General features: G+C 49.6%; 1 protein-coding gene across 2 annotated transcripts in view; it reads left to right on the forward strand.

Annotated features, from left to right (window-relative positions):
* Positions 1–17,058, forward strand: part of SH3PXD2B (SH3 and PX domains 2B) — a 73,426-nt gene that overhangs the window by 23,160 nt on the left and 33,208 nt on the right. For both annotated transcript variants that reach the window (XM_065690339.1, XM_065690340.1), the window contains exon 3: positions 10,723–10,798. In XM_065690339.1, the coding sequence (XP_065546411.1) occupies positions 10,723–10,798 (76 nt within the window). The remainder of the gene's footprint in view (positions 1–10,722; positions 10,799–17,058) is intronic.

A 17,058-nucleotide genomic window follows, 5' to 3' on the forward strand; every position in this document is an offset into this window, starting at 1 on the left:
CTGCCTCATGAGCACTGGGGTGTGGAAACTACCAGCACCTCTGGTAGGGACCCAAAATCTTGGCATTCTCACCCAATCTCAGTCAATAGAAAGTTTCAATTCCATATTTTTTAACTGCACACATACATGCTGAAAGTGGCTGATGAAACAGCCGTTTGAAGAAGCCTTTGTGTTCGGCCGCGCAGAGTGCCAAGCTGGCTGGGAGGCTGTGCAGTTCCTCAAAATAGTGAGGTTTCCTTGCCCGAAGTTGGGAAGAAAGCTGGTGTTTAAATTTTAGCAAAGAAAGAAGCTCCGTTCAGGATGTGTAAAAAGTTCTCTTGGTTTTTCACTACTAATTTTTGCAAAAACCGGTTTCCTTTTGATGCGTCACTTAAGATGTGAACAAATAAGAATCCCTTTAATTTTAGCTGTTGGGGTTTGCTGTTCAAACCGAAACGTTAATTGAAACGGATACTTGTCTGCTGATCTTTCTTCTTGGCAAATCAGCATTTTCCAGTTCCCCTCCTCTCCCCCTCCCACACTTCCTTTCACCTCCAGGAAATAAATCCTGCTGGAAAGTTCCCAGGGAGCTCTGAGGTTTCCATGTGGGGGCAGTTGCTTTCCACCTGCCAACAGGTGGCTGCTTTAGTCCCCAAAATCGTGCTGTTTTTTATCAATCAGTGAATTTGGCTGAAGGCTGTCAGGTTTATCTTTGTGGTGAGAGAGGAGAGCTGTAAGATGAAGATGCTGTCAAGGTTCGTGCTCCTTTGAGGTTTAGCTATGCTGGAAAACCTTGGCATTCTTCAATCTCCCTTTATCCTGGTTGGATCCTAAAAAAGCAGGTGCAGTTCAAGGCATGTGGCTTGGGCTGAATTTTGTGTGAACTCTGCGTTCTCCTGTTTAAGTGCACAGAAAGCTGCAGGGTTGCTGCGCTTTGCCTGCTGCTGGGGCTCCTCCACGGTGCCTCTGGGTTTGCTGGCTCTGGGCCCTGGGGAAGGGTGAATATCCCAGGTTAGGACGGCATTCTTCCCACTGGAGTTGCACTGCATCCTGCTTTATGCATTCCCAAAGGCTTCCCACAGGACACCCCATGGCCCAGCTCCACTGCTCGGTGCTCACTCAACCCTTCCCCGGTCAGTGCATTAACTCCTCTATAAGCCGCGGGGGCCGGCCTCCTCCATCAGACATCGCTTAACAGCACTGTTCTGGTTTTGCAATAAGCAGAGTTTCTTGGCAAGCTCCGTTCCATTGGCAAGGGCTGAACTTAGAAGTGCTCAGAGTCCTCTCCTGTCATCATGCAGATGGTGGCAGTGCCAAGCTCCTCTGCGGCTGTGGGTATGTGCAGTCTACAGAGGCTTCTGCTCACCTGGGACTTTGGGCACCAATGAATTTGACATCTTTAAATCCCACCATTTCTGTCAATGGGGGAATGCAAGGGCAGCCTGCTCCATGAGGGACATGTGCTGCTGGTGTGGGGTGGGGATGCTGTGGGGACCTTGGTGGGTTCATGCAGGAGCTGGGTTGGTTTCTGCTGTCCATGGGGCTCTTCACCCAGGCCTCTGGGGTTCCATCAGCTTCTGTCTTTGCCATACAGTGAGTTTTATTATCAGGTGGGAGAGGGTGGAAAGGAGCATGGTCATGCTAGAGAACTAAGGCATACCTGTTTCGAATGGAGACCCTGGTTTTGGCAGTTAAACCTCAGGGGTTTGTAGTGTCTCGTTTTCTACCTGCATAATTGCACTTGGTGCCATGGAGCTGTTCTTGATGGACCACCATGAACCCAAGCAGAATATCCTCCTTTGGGTGGGGATGAAAAGCTCTCCACGTTGGCCTTTCTGCTGACTGTGCTTGCTTGGAAGATGGGGTTTGTATTTAGGGAAGGAACAGCAGGGAAAATAGTTAGCAAGAAGTCTTATGCAAGAGGAGGATTGTGAGGCTGGTGTTTCTGACCAGCAGCGCTCTCCCAAGTGGTAGGACTGCAGCTTTTGCAGCCCTGCCTGTAGCTCCTTTGTCTCATCACGTTTGGGCCTGCCACAGATTGAAATCTTTGCATTAATTTCAAGGAAAGAATGTACGCTGGTCTGCTTCTCGTCTGGAGTAGGGAAGGTTTTGGGGAAGGGAGGGATCAAAGAGAAATCACATTATGAGCTATTTGGGGGAGAAGCTAGGGACAAGTCATCTTGAGGTTTTGGCAAGCATGCAGCTCCGAGTGGGGTGGCATGCATGTCAGGTCCGTCTGACCTGTCACTGCAATGCTTGACTGAAGGTTGCCTCTTGGCATGAAGCACTGTGTTAGATGTGAAACTAGATCTGGTTGGAGTATTTGGGCACAGCCCTCCCCCTCGCTATGCCTCGGCTGCTCAACACATGAAACAGGACAAATGTGCTGGTATTTCCCCACTGTTGTTTCTATTTGCACAGCAGAAACTAAATCTCACGACTTTCCAGTCTTCCAAGTATGGGATGCTAGAGAGGAGGATGTGGGTGAACATGAACTGTCTTTGCAGCCTTCGCTATGGATGCTGCTGCCGTGAGAGCTCCGGTAGTGGTTATGGTGGTGGTTCTGTGGTCTTTGTCACCAGCCTGGGGCAAGGGACGCAGCTCTTCCCAGCTCCCATGCTGAGGTTCCTTCCAGGGGTACTTCCCGTGTGACACGGTCCCGGCTGTGCTGCAGGGATGTTCCCATGGACGGGATGGGGAAGAGGAAGCGGTGCAGACCGCGCCGGGTATTGCTGCGCTGTTCCCAAGCACGTCTACCGGCAAGAGTCATTTCCCATGGCTGGGTCGTGGTGGTGAATTATGGATGCTGTACCAGTTGCTTGGTGATGTTAATGCTCTGCTCCTGGTGCCTGCATGGAGTGCTGCAGCTTTCAGCACTCATCTGTGCAGTCTGGGACCTGCCTACCCAATGCCATCTAGAGGCTGCAATTATCAGAAATTAAATGGAAAATGGATTAGTAAAGTACAGTAAAGAGAGTGATGACTTCCAGGATTCAGCCCCAGTGAATCGTATGTAAAGAGCAATGCCTTTTAATCACCCAAGAAGCAGACAGAGGGATCAGCAGCAATGTGAGGAGCCTGTAAATGGGAGACTGCTTGCTGTTCTGCAAATCTGAGGTTTTCTTTTTCTTCTTTTAAATACTAAACTCTCTCCTTAGTTTCTTTGAATTATATTCTTGCCAAGCTTACAAAAGGATGGAAAGCAAGCAGTGCTTTTCAGGAGTTGTTTGGGCCAACCAAAAATAGGTGGTAATTTTGGATCCCACTGTCTTGGGGTGTCTCACCCAATGCCTTACTGGAGCTGGGTTTTGGGAAGGTGCAGCTTTGTCTGCCCTCTCATTCCTTTCTGGGTGCCTCAGAGTGGGGACCTGGAGCTATTTGTTGCTTTTGAAAGCATACAGACCTCAAATGTGTCTTAGGAAAATTATTTTCTTTTTTTTTGAATGCTCTTGTGGATGGGCACAGAACAGACACAGATGGCTGTGGGAGCAGGACCTGGCTTGACCAGAGACACCAATCTGGAGACGAGGCTATTATCTTTCTCCTTCCATGTCTCTCTCTTTCATCCATCTGCTGCAATTAGCACATTGGTTGCGATAGTGATACTGGGGACTAGAAAGTCCCAATCTCTCATCGCTAATAAACATGATACTCTTTTAGGGATTTCAGGGGTTTAAACTTCAAGGCTGGATGATAAAACAGGAAGCTTCTTACACTGAGGTTACCACAGACTTATAGGGGTTCAGTGCTTGGCGCTGAGCATGTCCTTTCCTGGGAATCCCAGCATCCCTGGTGGGCATGCAGTGCCCATTGTGGTCTCAATTGCTTATGATGGAGCTGAGCTCAGAGAATCAGCGGGTGCTCAGGCTGGAAACATCTCCTGGGCAGCGGACGCTTTTTGTCTGACCTCTTTTGGGGGACCATTGCACTTGTACCAAACCTAGGGATGTAAAACTGCCACATGTTCTGAGCCCCTGTGTGCAGGCAGAGCCCACCACCTCCCCAGTTACGGTCTGTGTGGTTTATGGGCAAGCACCTGGGGTAACACAGGCCTGGTGGTGGCCAGGGGCTGCTTGGGTCTGGGAGTGCAGTGGGGTGCGCCTGTCCCAGCCGCGTGTCTGGTGCTCTCTCCATGCCAGTGAGCACTTCACAGGCACCAGTGTCTCCCTCTGTCTAATGCTTCCTGTGATTTCATAGGAAATTTCTCTTGCAGTAGCAGCTGCTGCCAATTTGTGTAGTGCTTTTTTCTCTGACCTCAGTTAATTCTTTTTTGTCTATTGCTGAGTGATGCTTAAAGTTTTCCATCAGTTTTTCACAATCCAGGCTCTGTGATGCCATTTCCTAGTGCTGAGGGGATCAGGATTGCCTCTGAGTGGTAATGTGTAAAATGCACTTGAACCCATCCCTTGCCCAGAGCAGCCGGAACTATGGAGAAATGGTGGTCATCCAGAAACTGCTCAGTTGTCCTGCTCTTCAGCTCCCATTACTGCCTTTGAACACTCAACTTGCTTTGGCCGTTGAATGGGCATTACGTGATGCCGCACCAATGGAGTCCTTTCCCAGGCTTGACCTCCTTTGCTCAGCATCACCACGCTTGGGATCTGAGCTTGCTCTGTGTTGGTCCTTCTGTCTTCTGGGCTGTTGTGTTTTCATCCCCTGTGTCTTCACAGACAGTCCACGTGGATGCAGGGAAGGTGCCTCTTGTAGGGCCACAGAGACTAAACATCAGTAGTCTGTGAGACGCTGCCAGATGTTCTTTTTCCCAGACTATCTGCTTGGCAGATGTTGCCCAAACCAGCCGGCTCCAGGGCACAAGGGTGCTTTGATCTGCAAAGTTCCCGGTTCTCAGCACACAGACATGTCCTTCATCACATCCCTGTGGGGCCAGGGTGCTGCTGTGACAGGAGGAAAGTGCTGGACCTGTGTCCCTTTCCTGCTGCATCTGGGGATCAGTGGATCAGGTGTGAGGAGGACTTTTCTTCCCATAAGAGCAGACATGACTGATGCCCTACCGAGCATGTGGAGGTCGGGGTGAGCGGTGCATGTGAATGTCCCCATCTGGAGTTTGCCACCACAGGGAGAATGGGGCGCATGGTGTGCCTGGCTGTCTGCAGCACTCCCGCTCTCATGAGGGATGGGGCCAATGGTGATTCAGGACTGTGGGATGAGAGCAGGCTTGGCTCGGACCCATCTTTCCCCATGGCAAGCGGCTGCCTTCTCTCAGCGGGGAGGCTGTGGCTCTCACAAAGAGTCTCCTGTGATTCTGCCGCTATGCACTCGGCTGGACTCTGAAGCCTTTTGTTGAACTCTCTTTTTTCCCTTTTGCCTTCGGGGTATGTCAAAAGCGGACTTCTCTGCTCTGGATAACAGACATGTCTGGTGCAGGCATGGATTAGGTCAGCTCTCCCTTGCTAGACGAGGAGGGAGGAATGTGGTTTTACACTGAACCACCGTCATGCAGGCAAAGCAAATCCTTTTGATAAGAGAAGGGGGGAAGTTCCCTCACCCCATGCCTGTGATTAGGGCTCGGGGCCTGGCTCCAACATCAGCTCCTGGTGTTGTGCAAGAGTGGAAGAGTTTGTTCTCGTCGCCTGGGTATTTCATCACCCCTCAGCCTGTGCTGGTATATCTTGCTGTTCAGTGGTGTGAGCCACCATCCCCTCTGTAACTTGGCAAAGACTTGCTTTCTCTTCTGCAACCCTGATACGTGCCACGTAAGCCCTAAAGCTCAGTAATGGAGAGCCTGGGCTTTAGAGCAGCTTGCTAAACGTGAATCCCACAGTCCCTCAGCTGCAGAGGACTTGCTGCAAGAGTAATCCTGTGCCCTTCTGGTTCATTGTTACCAGGGGAGGGCAGGACCTCTATATTTAACATTTCACCTGACATTTTTCTCTCTACCAGATCAGATTTAAATGAAAAAGAGGTTTTTGTCCCCTCCCACTTTTATATTTTAAAGGTATAAACTTTTTCCACTTTATGGAGACCTCATAGCAGCCTTCCAGTATCTGAAGGGGGCCTATAAGGATGCTGGAGAGGGACTCTTCATTAGCGACTGTAGTGACAGGACAAGGGGTAATGGGTTAAAACTTAAACAGGGGAAGTTTAGATTGGATATAAGGAGGAAGTTCTTTACTGTAAGGGTGGTGAGGTACTGGAATCGGTTGCCCAGGGAAGTTGTGAATGCTTCATCCCTGGCGGTGTTCAAAGCCAGGTTGGACAGAGCCTTGGGTGAGATGGTTTGTGTGAGGTATCCCTGCCCATGGCAGGAGGGTTGGAACTGGATGTCCTTAAGGTCCTTTCCAACCCTAACTATTCTAGGGTTCTATGATGGAGAACAGAGGAGAAGCAGCAAAGCGATGACGTACGCTACCCCTGGCACTTGGCTTGAGGGTTTGTTGGGGTGTTTTGCAGACTTCTTAGAGTTTGAATACATCTGGGAGGCCATAGGGCCAGCTCACAGGCTGTTAGACCTGGGGCCATGATCCTTCAGCAGACATATTGCTTTAGGGATACACCTTGCGCTTTCGGGTTACACCATATGCATGGTGTATCCCTCTGGCATTACACCATCAGCTCTTATTTGGGCAAAGCCGTTCCTGAATGTCTGCTTCCTGGGAATACTGCTGAGCATATGCATTCCTCACTCCCTAGGATCCTCTGCAGCCCGCAGCACTCTTAATTGATTCAATTAGGATATTATCTTACGAGTTTCCTGTTAATGAAGAAGCTGTCTGTTAGCTGTTGATACAAAGCTGCGCTTGAAAGGCTTCCTCTCCCTGGGTGGCCCTGTTATCGCCTGTCCTATTAATGGGCAGCTCAGCCATGGGGACCACGTGCTCCCAGGATGTGTGCAGACCTTTAGCGATGGCTCTCTCCAAAGAGACTCACTGCCCAGGCATTTCTGGGTTAATAAGAAAACCAGCTAATTGATAAGGTTGGAGGTAAATGTGGATAAACATGCCCTATCCTGATGTGCTGTTGTCAGAGCCTGGCTGGGGGCTGGCTATGCTACTCGGGTGTCTGTGCCCTGGCCATTGCAGCCGTATGAGCACCCTCCCTGCTGCAAAGGAATGGGTGAAAAGTCTGATTACAGCAGCTTTCTGCAGAATCGAAGCACACCAAATACTTCAAACTGCATCTGCTCCAATATTTTATACAACTTTTTTCAAGATTCTGTCACAAATACTTAGAAATAATCTTGGAAGGGGTGAAACAATAGTGTTATTGTTCTTTTTGCCTTCATTTTTCTTCCCAACCTGACTGAGTGCATTGCTGAGAGTGAGACTTGGCCTCTCTCTGCTCTCCTGTGCTTGGCAGGAAAGGCTGTGCTCCCAAAGGCCGTGTGTCTGTCTGCCCCATCTCCCCCTCTCCCCAGGATCTTGGATGTCTGGGCAAGTCTTCCCTTCTGGGAATGTGATGTGAGCAGTCCTGTTTGGAGCTTGGACGGAAACCCTTGCTGCTGATATGATTTGTGGGAGTCTTCCCATGCCAATCACCTCTCTTCCACAATTCCTTGCTGGCTGGGGAGCCCTTTTCCCTGTTGTAGCCAGGGAGAAAGGTGCTCTCCCAGGAATCCTGCCCTGACCTGCCTTGTTTCTGCAGACCATCTTCTGATGCCTATCTGTGTGTCCCTCCCCTAGGGCTTGTGGGGTTGCTGCACTTTTATCCTTCTTCCAGCCCTCTTCCAGAGCTGTGCCTGCTCTCCTTGGCTCCCCTGGGACAGAGCAGTGAAACAACCTGTGCTGTAGTCCCCATCCTGCAAAATCAGCAGGAGCAAGATGGGCCAGAAAGGATACAGGGAACCTCAAGGCATAGAACCCTCCCAGCTGGCTTCCTCTGGCTTCCTGGTGGCACCTCTCAGGTCTGGAACTGACCTTTTCCCATCACTATTCTGTGTTTTCTTTTGTATCTGTAGTGCTACAGAAGAACCATCAGCCCATGACCCGTGGGCTGGATTCTGCAGATGTGTGCTCTTGTATCTTGCTAGCACAAACTGCCTGCCGTGGTTGCAGTGGCACCAGCACTGTTTTTATTGGAGTGGGGTTTTTAGCTGTTCTTCAACCACAGGCTTATTCCTTGTAAAACTGATGAACTAGTATTTGCTGTTGCCTTCTCTGGAGCTGTGTGATGTGGCAACCAGGCTGGAAGGGTCCATGTGACCAGCCTCTCTGCCTTGTTCGTTCTCTACCTTCCCTTTCTGTGTGTGCTGGCGGGTGCTCCAGGCACCTTGGAACCTACTTTTCTCCCTCCAGCAAGAGAAAAAATAGCAGTTTATGAATGCGCAGGCATGATGGTACCAACCCATGGCAGGCAGCACAGGGGCTGGTCTGGCTGGGGTGATGCTCCAGCAGGGTGCCTGCAGCAAGATTGCCCCCATGCCACCTCCTGCTCGTTGAGCAGCCACTACAAGAGGCACTTTTGGTGAAGCAAAAGGAAACGAAGAAACGGGCTGAAGTTCTGGCTGGGTTTGGTGGGATCACATGGTTGGGAGCAGATCTGGCCACAGGCGCAGCCCAGGCACGTGCATATGGGAGAAAACACTGCTTGCACCGTTCGTGCCTTGTAGGCTCTTAGTGCTCCTGGGAGTGAGAGATCCTCAGCTCGCGTTCAAAGTTGAGAGGAGGGGAAAGCTTCCAGTGACTCGAGTATTGTGTTGCTTAACAGCAATCAGATGTGCGGCGTTTGCAACTTGTTTTGCTCACCCTTTGCCAGTCACAAGCTTTCCCGAGCTCTTCCCCACCTCTCCGCTGTAGCACAACGCGGGTGTTTTACAGGGTAATGGGGACGTGGTGTCATCCCTTATTTTCATGGATTGAGGGAAGAGCAGGAGGGTGTTGCATGCCCAGAAAGGCTAGGGAAGTGGTGCTGCCCTGGGAGCCTGCAGTGCCTCGGGGAGGCGAGTTCTCCCTCATCCCTGCTCTGCTCACTTTGTGGCTGCTGGTAACGTCACCACCGTTATTGCTGAGCCTGGAGTCATTCGCTTTGTTATGAACTCCCTCAAATTTGTTTTGAGAAGCAGCTGTAAACACGGTGCGTTTGTGCTCAGTGTCATCCTGGGTTTGAGTTATCTTGTTTTCATTTTGGAGAGAATATTTGAGAGCTTCTTTTGGTTTTCCTGTTGTCTTTCGGAGTGTTGGGGGAGTTTTTTATTCCGTCTCAGAATGTAGGAAAAATTCCTCCTTCCTTCTGCCCCCTGCCCACCAAACCTCAAGAATTTTATCTTAGTGCATTTGAGATCCAAGGAAAAAAAAACCCAACAATTATTGGATGTGCAGAGGGCTACATTGACAAAAAGTTCTTAGCTTTAGTGTTACAGCACTTTAAACAAGCTCATGCCTAGCAGGAGTCCACAGCCCTTAGCTAGGGGCAGAGACCTTTAAAAAGCATGTGGAAAAATAGGTGCCAAAGAACAAGACCCATGAAAACCAGGGAGCCAAGTGGGGCACATCCCCAGGGCATGTCAGGACCCCGCAGTTTGTCCCTGCATAGGCTCCATGTGGTGAAGGGGCTCCCAGTGTTACGTGGTGGAGCATCAGGCAGGAGGAAGCAGGACTTGTGCATCCAGGGGCTCAGTGGTGCCTGTCCTCCTGGGTGAGGGCTGCTGCAGATGCCTCTCGCAGGATCAATGGCTTTGGCTCTCCGGTTGCATGATTTCCTCCCTGCATGAAATACTTGAAATATTCATTGGGTCAGAGGAGAAGGGTTGTTTGGACTTTGTAGGTGCTCAGGCCACTCCCAGGGCAGGTTGTCTGCAGTGCTTCCATAAGCACTTAATTATTTATGCTGAGTGCAATAGCTCAAATAAGAGAGGGCAAGACCCGTTTCAAATACCCTTAGAACTAGTGAGCTCTTCAAGTGATGGGAGACTGAGCTCAGATCCATACCCCAGAGAAAACAAGGGGGAGTTTGCATCTCCCTCCCCTTCCTTCCAAAGGAGGGAGCATCTGAGTGGTTGGATAGATGGCTGGTCATGCTTTCTCCTTTTCTGCTCTGTGTAAAGTGCTAAGTCCAATCCAGATGGTGTTTTCCAGCAAGAACAAGTAAAGCAAATGCTGAGGACATTGATCCTGCCAGGGCATTGGTAAAGCACCATAGTAACTGCAAGGAAGTTGTGTGCATGTGTTGAAGCACCAGTGCAGGCACCCAGTGAAAGCAGGAGGTGGTTATCACCTCTTTGCTGACTAGATGTACTAAGTGTAGTTGCATCAGTCAGGAAATCATTTGTTTAATGCTGAAGATACCATAAAACATTCATCCCTCAAAGCCTGTGTAGCACAAAGTGTTCCCCAGACCTGATGTCCAACTTCATGGCCTTTTGCAGGCAAATATGAATTGATGCTGTGAGTCCAAGTCAGTTGTAGTCCAGGAACTGTGTCAGTGCTGGGCTATGCTTGAGCTAATAAGCTTAAAATGTGCCTTTTTTGAGGAGCTTCTGAGATTTAGTGACCGAGGTCCATCAGGATGAAACTTAATAGTTTCAGAAGTGCAGGTTACATAAATCACCCATGCTGAGCAAAATTACAGTGATGAACAACATTGGCAGTGAGAAATAGTGGAGATGACGCTAAGGTCTTGTGCTTCTGGCACTGCGTTGGGTGTGTTTACCTCGGTGCTGTACTTTGGCTAATGGTGCTGTGTACGATGTCTCAGCACACTGCTGGTTAGGAGAACCAGCCTTAGAGTGGCCTTGTGTTGTCTGTTATTCACTGACTTTAATCACCTCTCTTGCGTTTCCTGTTCTAGATGCAAATGCTGGACAAGTTTCCAATGGAAGGAGGGCAGAAAGACCCCAAGCAAAGGATCATCCCCTTTCTGCCAGGTAGGAGAGTGGGCTCCAGCAAAAACTATGCTAGTGTTGTCATGGCAGGAGCTTTTTCCCAGTCTCTGTGTGAGCATACGTGTGCTTTAGCTCTTACCTACTGAGCCATCTGAGCAAGTTCTTGACCGTGTCCATTAATGCATCTATATTTGTTAGCAATGTGCCCAGCAAGTGTTAAACCCCTCAGTCATTCTCTCTCCCTCCATAAGTCATTAGTGGAGGACTACAGCTAAGCAGCCCTGCTAGCACAGCTAGCCAGGAACAGCCCGGCAGCAGCGTGCTTGTTTTCAGAAGGAGCCTGGCCAGCACAGCACAGGGCTGAGGATGGTGTGAGGCTCCCCAAGGAAGTGCTCATACACTGTTTTTCCTGTCCCGTGCAACTCAAAGGGCCATCCAGAGAGAGGGGAATGACAATTGAATTCCACATGTTAAATCAAGCTGATTGACAGCCTTGGCTTCCTCCCGTAATGTTCAGGGCTGGTTGCTCAAAGACAGGATTTCTGTAGCATGACGTGTGCCTTCCCAGCCCAGTGTAGAGCTGAGTGTTTGTGTGCTTGAGGAACAGATGCTATGGTCTGTTGCAGACTTTCTGATGTGGGGGATTGCTTGTGGCTGCCCTTCGGTGCTGTTGCTATGGGGAAAAAAAGAACCCTAACATGCCTGGCAAAAATAACCAGCCTGAGGGGGCCCTGGGAATCTTTCATGCACCCATAGCTAATGGCTTTGACCACAGAGTTGTCTTTACTCCCACCCCCAAGTAGCTAATGGGCATATTTAGAAATGTCATGATACCATAATCACTTCCAGTGACTGTCAGGTCCATTTAGTGCAGCCCTTTGTGCTGTGCTCTGCCTCCTGGCTTTTCTAGAAGCAGAAAGGCATTTAGAGGGCTTTACTTTTCTCTGACTGGCATGAAGAGAACCATTCATGTCCCTTTCTGAGCAAGAGAATATTGTTTGGGTTTCCCATAGAGTTATTTCTGATTCGGGCTTGTCCTTGCACTGTAACATTAGCAAAAGCAAAGCACACCTGACTTGAATACCGCAGAAAAGCCCTTGCTATACAAGTACTCCCGCCAGCAAGAAGTGGGGAGGAAAAATGGAAGCCAAATTGGCAAAGGGCGTATCTTGGAAAAACTGGATGCATGGTTTGGCCCTGCTGCACTTGCAGAAAATTCCCACCAAAATGCTGCTGTTTCTGGAAGGCAGCGATGGGGCTTGGGAAGCCTGCTCGGAGCACTTCTCACAGCACACTCATCAATGTTTGTTTCTTCTTCTTGGTGTTGAAATGGTTTCCCTTTGCTAGGAGGTATGTCACTGGGATTTCCATTGGAGGAAAAAAAAGGAGTTGAAGTTGGTGGAAAATAAAGCCTGGTTCTTGTGTAAGAAAGCAGCTTTGGGGACGTAGGATGACCATCCTGTGGAGGAGCTTGTGCATTTGTGTGTCCTCTGGTATGCTTAGACTTGCTAGGGTTTATTATGTTCAGCTTCTGTGAGTGCTGCAGTTTGCTCCCAATGCCATTCTGAGCAGCGTTCTTAGCATCTGAATTCCATTACCAGTGAGGATTTGGCTCCAGTGGCTTACTGAAAGTACGCTGCTTTCTGGGAAGCCCGTTGTAGAGTAACCTAAGACATTGTGGCCGCTGTGATTCTCAAAAATGACTCCTGTGACCCTGTGCCTTCTGCAGCTTTGGCTTTTTGAGAAACGCCCCAAGTGTTCGAAACGCCGGGTCAGCACCACAACCTGAGAAGGTGCCATTGGGTTTGTCTGTCAGGCTGGTTTCCTGGAATGGGAAGAGTTCTGTGATTACTCCACAGTTACAACATCCAGCCCACAGGAACTCTGTTTGCTTTGTGTTGCTTTGTTTTGTTAATGTTTACTTTGAGGATTTGACTTCTTGGAAATTTCTAGAGACTTTGAGTCTTTTAAAGTTGGTCTCTGCTGGTATCAGAAGAGGCTCTTGTATGTGTAAGTCTGTCAGCCTGCTTGGCTGTTTGACGTGGAGTCATAAAGCTGGGGCCTCCAGAGCTGAGCACTTAATGTTTGGGGCCCAGGGGTTGTCCCTTCCCCAGCACTGGCACCATGCTCATCCCATAGCGCATCTTGATGGGATCAGGTTTTGGCCTGGCAGGGCATTGCAGTGCTCCTGCACCATGCCTGAACTGCCTCTGCCACCATATAGGGGAATTTGAAGTGGACTCTTGGCTGCTTGTGCTGGCTCTGAGCTGGGAGGCACAGCCTGCTCAGCTTCATGTGGTGCTGTGGATGGCCCCTCGGAACGGCTCTGATGGCACCCAGCCCGTCCATGGCATCCACTGTGGTCCCTGGAGAGGAGTCAGAAACAGCTGGCAAGAGAGAAGAGAGACCTGCCACTGCCTGGCACTGGGGATGTGGTGCTGGGCAGCTCCATCCTCGCCTGCAGGAGTCCACACTAAGGGTTACATACTTTTTGGCTGGGAGATGATGGTATGGAGACCCCAGGAAAGAATGAACTAAGAAAACAAATGAGCTCAGTTGGGCCTGCTGTGTAAGGGCTGTGCCAGATCTTTCAGGAAACAGCTTTTATAAGGAGAGTGGAGCCTTCCAAACATCGTACAGCCCTAGTGGCCTGGAGCAGATCCTGGCCAGTCTGCTTCACTGGAAACGTGAGCTCCAGCAAGGAGGGGTTGCCTGAGGCTGAGCTAACTTTGGCTGTAAAATTGCTTTTTAGGAAGCTTTAGCTACAGATAATAGCGAACTCCCAAGAAGGGAGGAGGAGAAATGGGGTTTGGTGAGATCATTTTAAGAAACAGAATTATGCCTCCTTTCTACTCCCTTCCCAGCCTGCTAACCTGCTCAGCATGGGCATCCATGCTACCCACAGACTTTGGGGCTTTTCTCCCAGAACAACTGTGGGGATGTTCATAGCTCCCCACAAAGGCTCCGTGGAGGAAGTAGAGAACAACTCATCCATTTTCAAGCTATAGTAGGTGACTTTCTTCAGTCCCATTGTGTCTTCATCTGTGCTGGAGATGGGGCAAGGGTCCTAACTACAATTTTCTGCTCTAGCAAGATGAGTATCTCTGCTGTAGCACTGTTGTGTGGACGGTCCCAGGCTCGCTTGCAGTATGATTGCCTTTTCTGCAGGGTTTCAGCTAAGCTGATGTGCAGGGCAGAGTGCCGTGCTGGAGCAGTTGCTCTACTTCTGACCCTTGAGCTGTCTTTAAGAAAACGACCTTACATTTTTCACCATTACATAGAAACAATGGCCTTGGGAGCATTGTGCTCAAATGAGACCATGAGAGCCCAAGGGCTGTCTTGATAGGGGCACTGTTTAGTTCAGCTTCATTTCACAGATGTCTGGGCCTCCATGATTATGCTATACCCAGGACAGCCCCAGAAGCACTTTTCTTGTTCCCCTCCTTTTTGCCAGGATACGCTCACAGCACAGAACGTTGCCAAACAGATGCTAAATACAGGGCTGCTGGAAACACCATCTCCCATGCCTGCTTCCCCATCCTAGGAATAGCCCATGTAGCTGGCTGATCCGCAGGCTGGGATTAATTACATGTACATTTGGGGCTGCCTTATTTTGAAGTGAGTTTGGAACCCGTGCCAGGGAAAATCTGGATGTGATTTGAAAGGTGCAGAGAAGTGAATTCTTTCCGAGGCCGTGGGGCGTGGGGAGTCCGTCAGGGTAAAGCAAGAGGCACAGCTGGTTTTCCACTCTCGAAATATCTGGCTTGGTTCATGGCTGTGATCAGCAGCGTGATGTGTTTCAGGTTCTCTGCCCCTCCAAATTGCTGCAGATCCAGTAACAGCCTTTGGCTCAAGAGGAGCTTCAGCTATTTTGCTGGTTGAAATCCCTCTGCCTCCGTGTTTTTTTTCAGCTCATTGTTCCTCCATATAATTTCAGCTCTGTCTGGAGCATTCTTGTAGGAGGGAGTGATTTGCAGAGCCCTATTTTGCTATCTGTTTGTTTGGAGAGATTAACTCTGTTTGGAGAGATTAACCCCTCTTGTGTCCTGCCTGCTCTATCTCACACTGCTGAAGACCCGATTTCCTTATCAGCCCTTTCCCCAAGCTCTCTCCTGACACTTCTCAGTGGAGGCCACGCTGCAGCTCTTTGCAGCCCCCTCTTCCCCTGGAGCTGCTGCAGCACCCTGTGCTCTTGGTTAGTCAGACAAAGCAAAGCAGCCTTGATTAGCCACAAAGGGGGTTCTTCCAGTCCTGGGAGAGCAGAAGCTTCCTGGCACTACAGCAGTTTTCATAGGCAGAGTATCTTCAGTGGACCTTCTCTAGCTGGTGCTGGCCCTGCTCCATGAGGGATGGAGCTCGTGCCCCCTGGGGACATGAGTTCCATCCTCCTCCTCCTGCCCAGCTGGGTAGGAAATAACACCAATGTTATTTCTGCTCTTGAAGCTCTGAGCCTAGTGATGTGCAGGGTAAAAGCCAGCAGATTGTCCCCCTGTGTCCTGGACAGACTGTATCAGTGAAAGGAGTGTCACAGTGGGGTTTTGTAGGGGAAAGGAGTGTAGGAGTTGTGACAAAGGAAGGTTTACAGGAGGGATTTGAAGGAAACCATGCCATAGCATGGCAGTGTTTAGAGAAAAACTCCCTTAGGGTGAGGCACAATGTGGGACAGTTGGGACAACAGCTATTGTGGCACAGTGCTGGCTGGCCTGAGGTTCACAGGGACATGCTGGGTGGATTTGCTGCCTATTCATCATGTTGGATGAGCTCTGATATGTGGTGGGCCTCTGGCCACGGTGCATGGAAATAAGTAGCAGTGGTGGAGGGAGAGGAGTGTGCTCATGGAGAAAGGAAAGGAGGAGTGGAGCTGCGTTGCTGGGAGATAGAGCTTTGTAACTGGGGAGCTTCGCATCCCAGGAGGTTGTGAGCCCTATCCACTGACTGACGGAGGTTTGAAAAAGCATCAAGGTGCTCCACTCTGGTTTTCCAGGTTTCCCTTCCAGCAGGGTGAAGAACACTGACAGCTTCCTGCTGTCAGCCCAGAGCTCAGGGTAAGTAAGGAGAGGAAACAGAAGCACTGGGACAACTTGAGTGCCAGATCTGAGCAGATGATGCCAGGCAGGTCAAAAAGGAGAGAAGGGGTCAGACAGGGGAAGGGAAAAGCAGGCATGAGTGCTTTCTTTCTAGGCTGCTTGCTAGGTCTTCCTCCCTCTGCCAGGATAGGGAGACAGGATGTTTCCTGCTGACTCAGAAGTCCTTTAGATGCAGTCAGACATTGGCATTGTGGTAGGTTGGCATGTTTTTGTTAGATTTGCCCCCCCTCCCCAGTTCCTCCCTTTGTTACCCTTCAATTTGTCTTTTCTTTGGGTAGGTTCCTCAAGCCTCAGTTGCTTGGAAGGAGTCTCTGGAGAGCACAGCAGGATTTGGCTGTACCTTCAGCTCAGTGTAGGGGCTGGGGGGCCTGGGAAAGAGCAGCAGAGTGAGGGCTGGCATCGCTTGCCCCTGGTGAATCCTCTGCTAAGGGCTGCTGCTCCTGCTCTGCCCCTTTCCTAGATTGTTCATGGGGACTGGGAATGGTTGGGGTCTTCTGGACAGCACTGTGATACAGCTATCTTCATTTGCTTTGACTTTTAAGGAATTGCATATATTTCAGCTCTTTCCCTCTTGGTTTTATTCCCTCTATGTTTAAAGGATGGGTTGCATTGGTCAGATTGCTCCAGTCAAAATGCTGATGGAGAATAATAGTACTGCAGGGTTATCAGTAAAGTGCAGATGCATGTAAAACACCTAATGTCTGCTGGGAAAGGGGGTAACAAATGTATAGCAAGCAAAGCATGTACAATACTTCAGTGCATCTACAGCTATGTTAATAATATAATATAAATATGTAATAATAATAAAGATAGATATATAAATATGTATAAATATAATACATAGTAAATATATGCACTGAAATAAGTGTTGTATATTCTACCGAAGGAAGAGCACTTCCTAAACTGTAACTTGTACACTGAGTGTCTTCAGAGCCATTCCCCTCCTCAGAGGCACCACTTTTTCCCTGTAAGCAGTAACAGGTTTTCAAGATCCAGAAAAAGCAGACAGCATGTCCTGATGTCTGGGTGCTTCTCACACAGGGAGACGTGCCAGGGCAGCCATTCTGTAGCAGCGCCTTATCTCTGTCTTCTTTTTCCAAAATCAACTTACTTGACACATTCCCAGGTGATAAATGTTCGGTCTCTGTAGCTTTGATTGTGTGTACAAAGGACACTGTATTTTACTGCACTTCCTTGTTCCATGACTTTCTTGTG

Source organism: Lathamus discolor, chromosome 10, assembly GCF_037157495.1.
Source record: "Lathamus discolor isolate bLatDis1 chromosome 10, bLatDis1.hap1, whole genome shotgun sequence".
Lineage (NCBI taxonomy): Eukaryota > Metazoa > Chordata > Aves > Psittaciformes > Psittacidae > Lathamus > Lathamus discolor.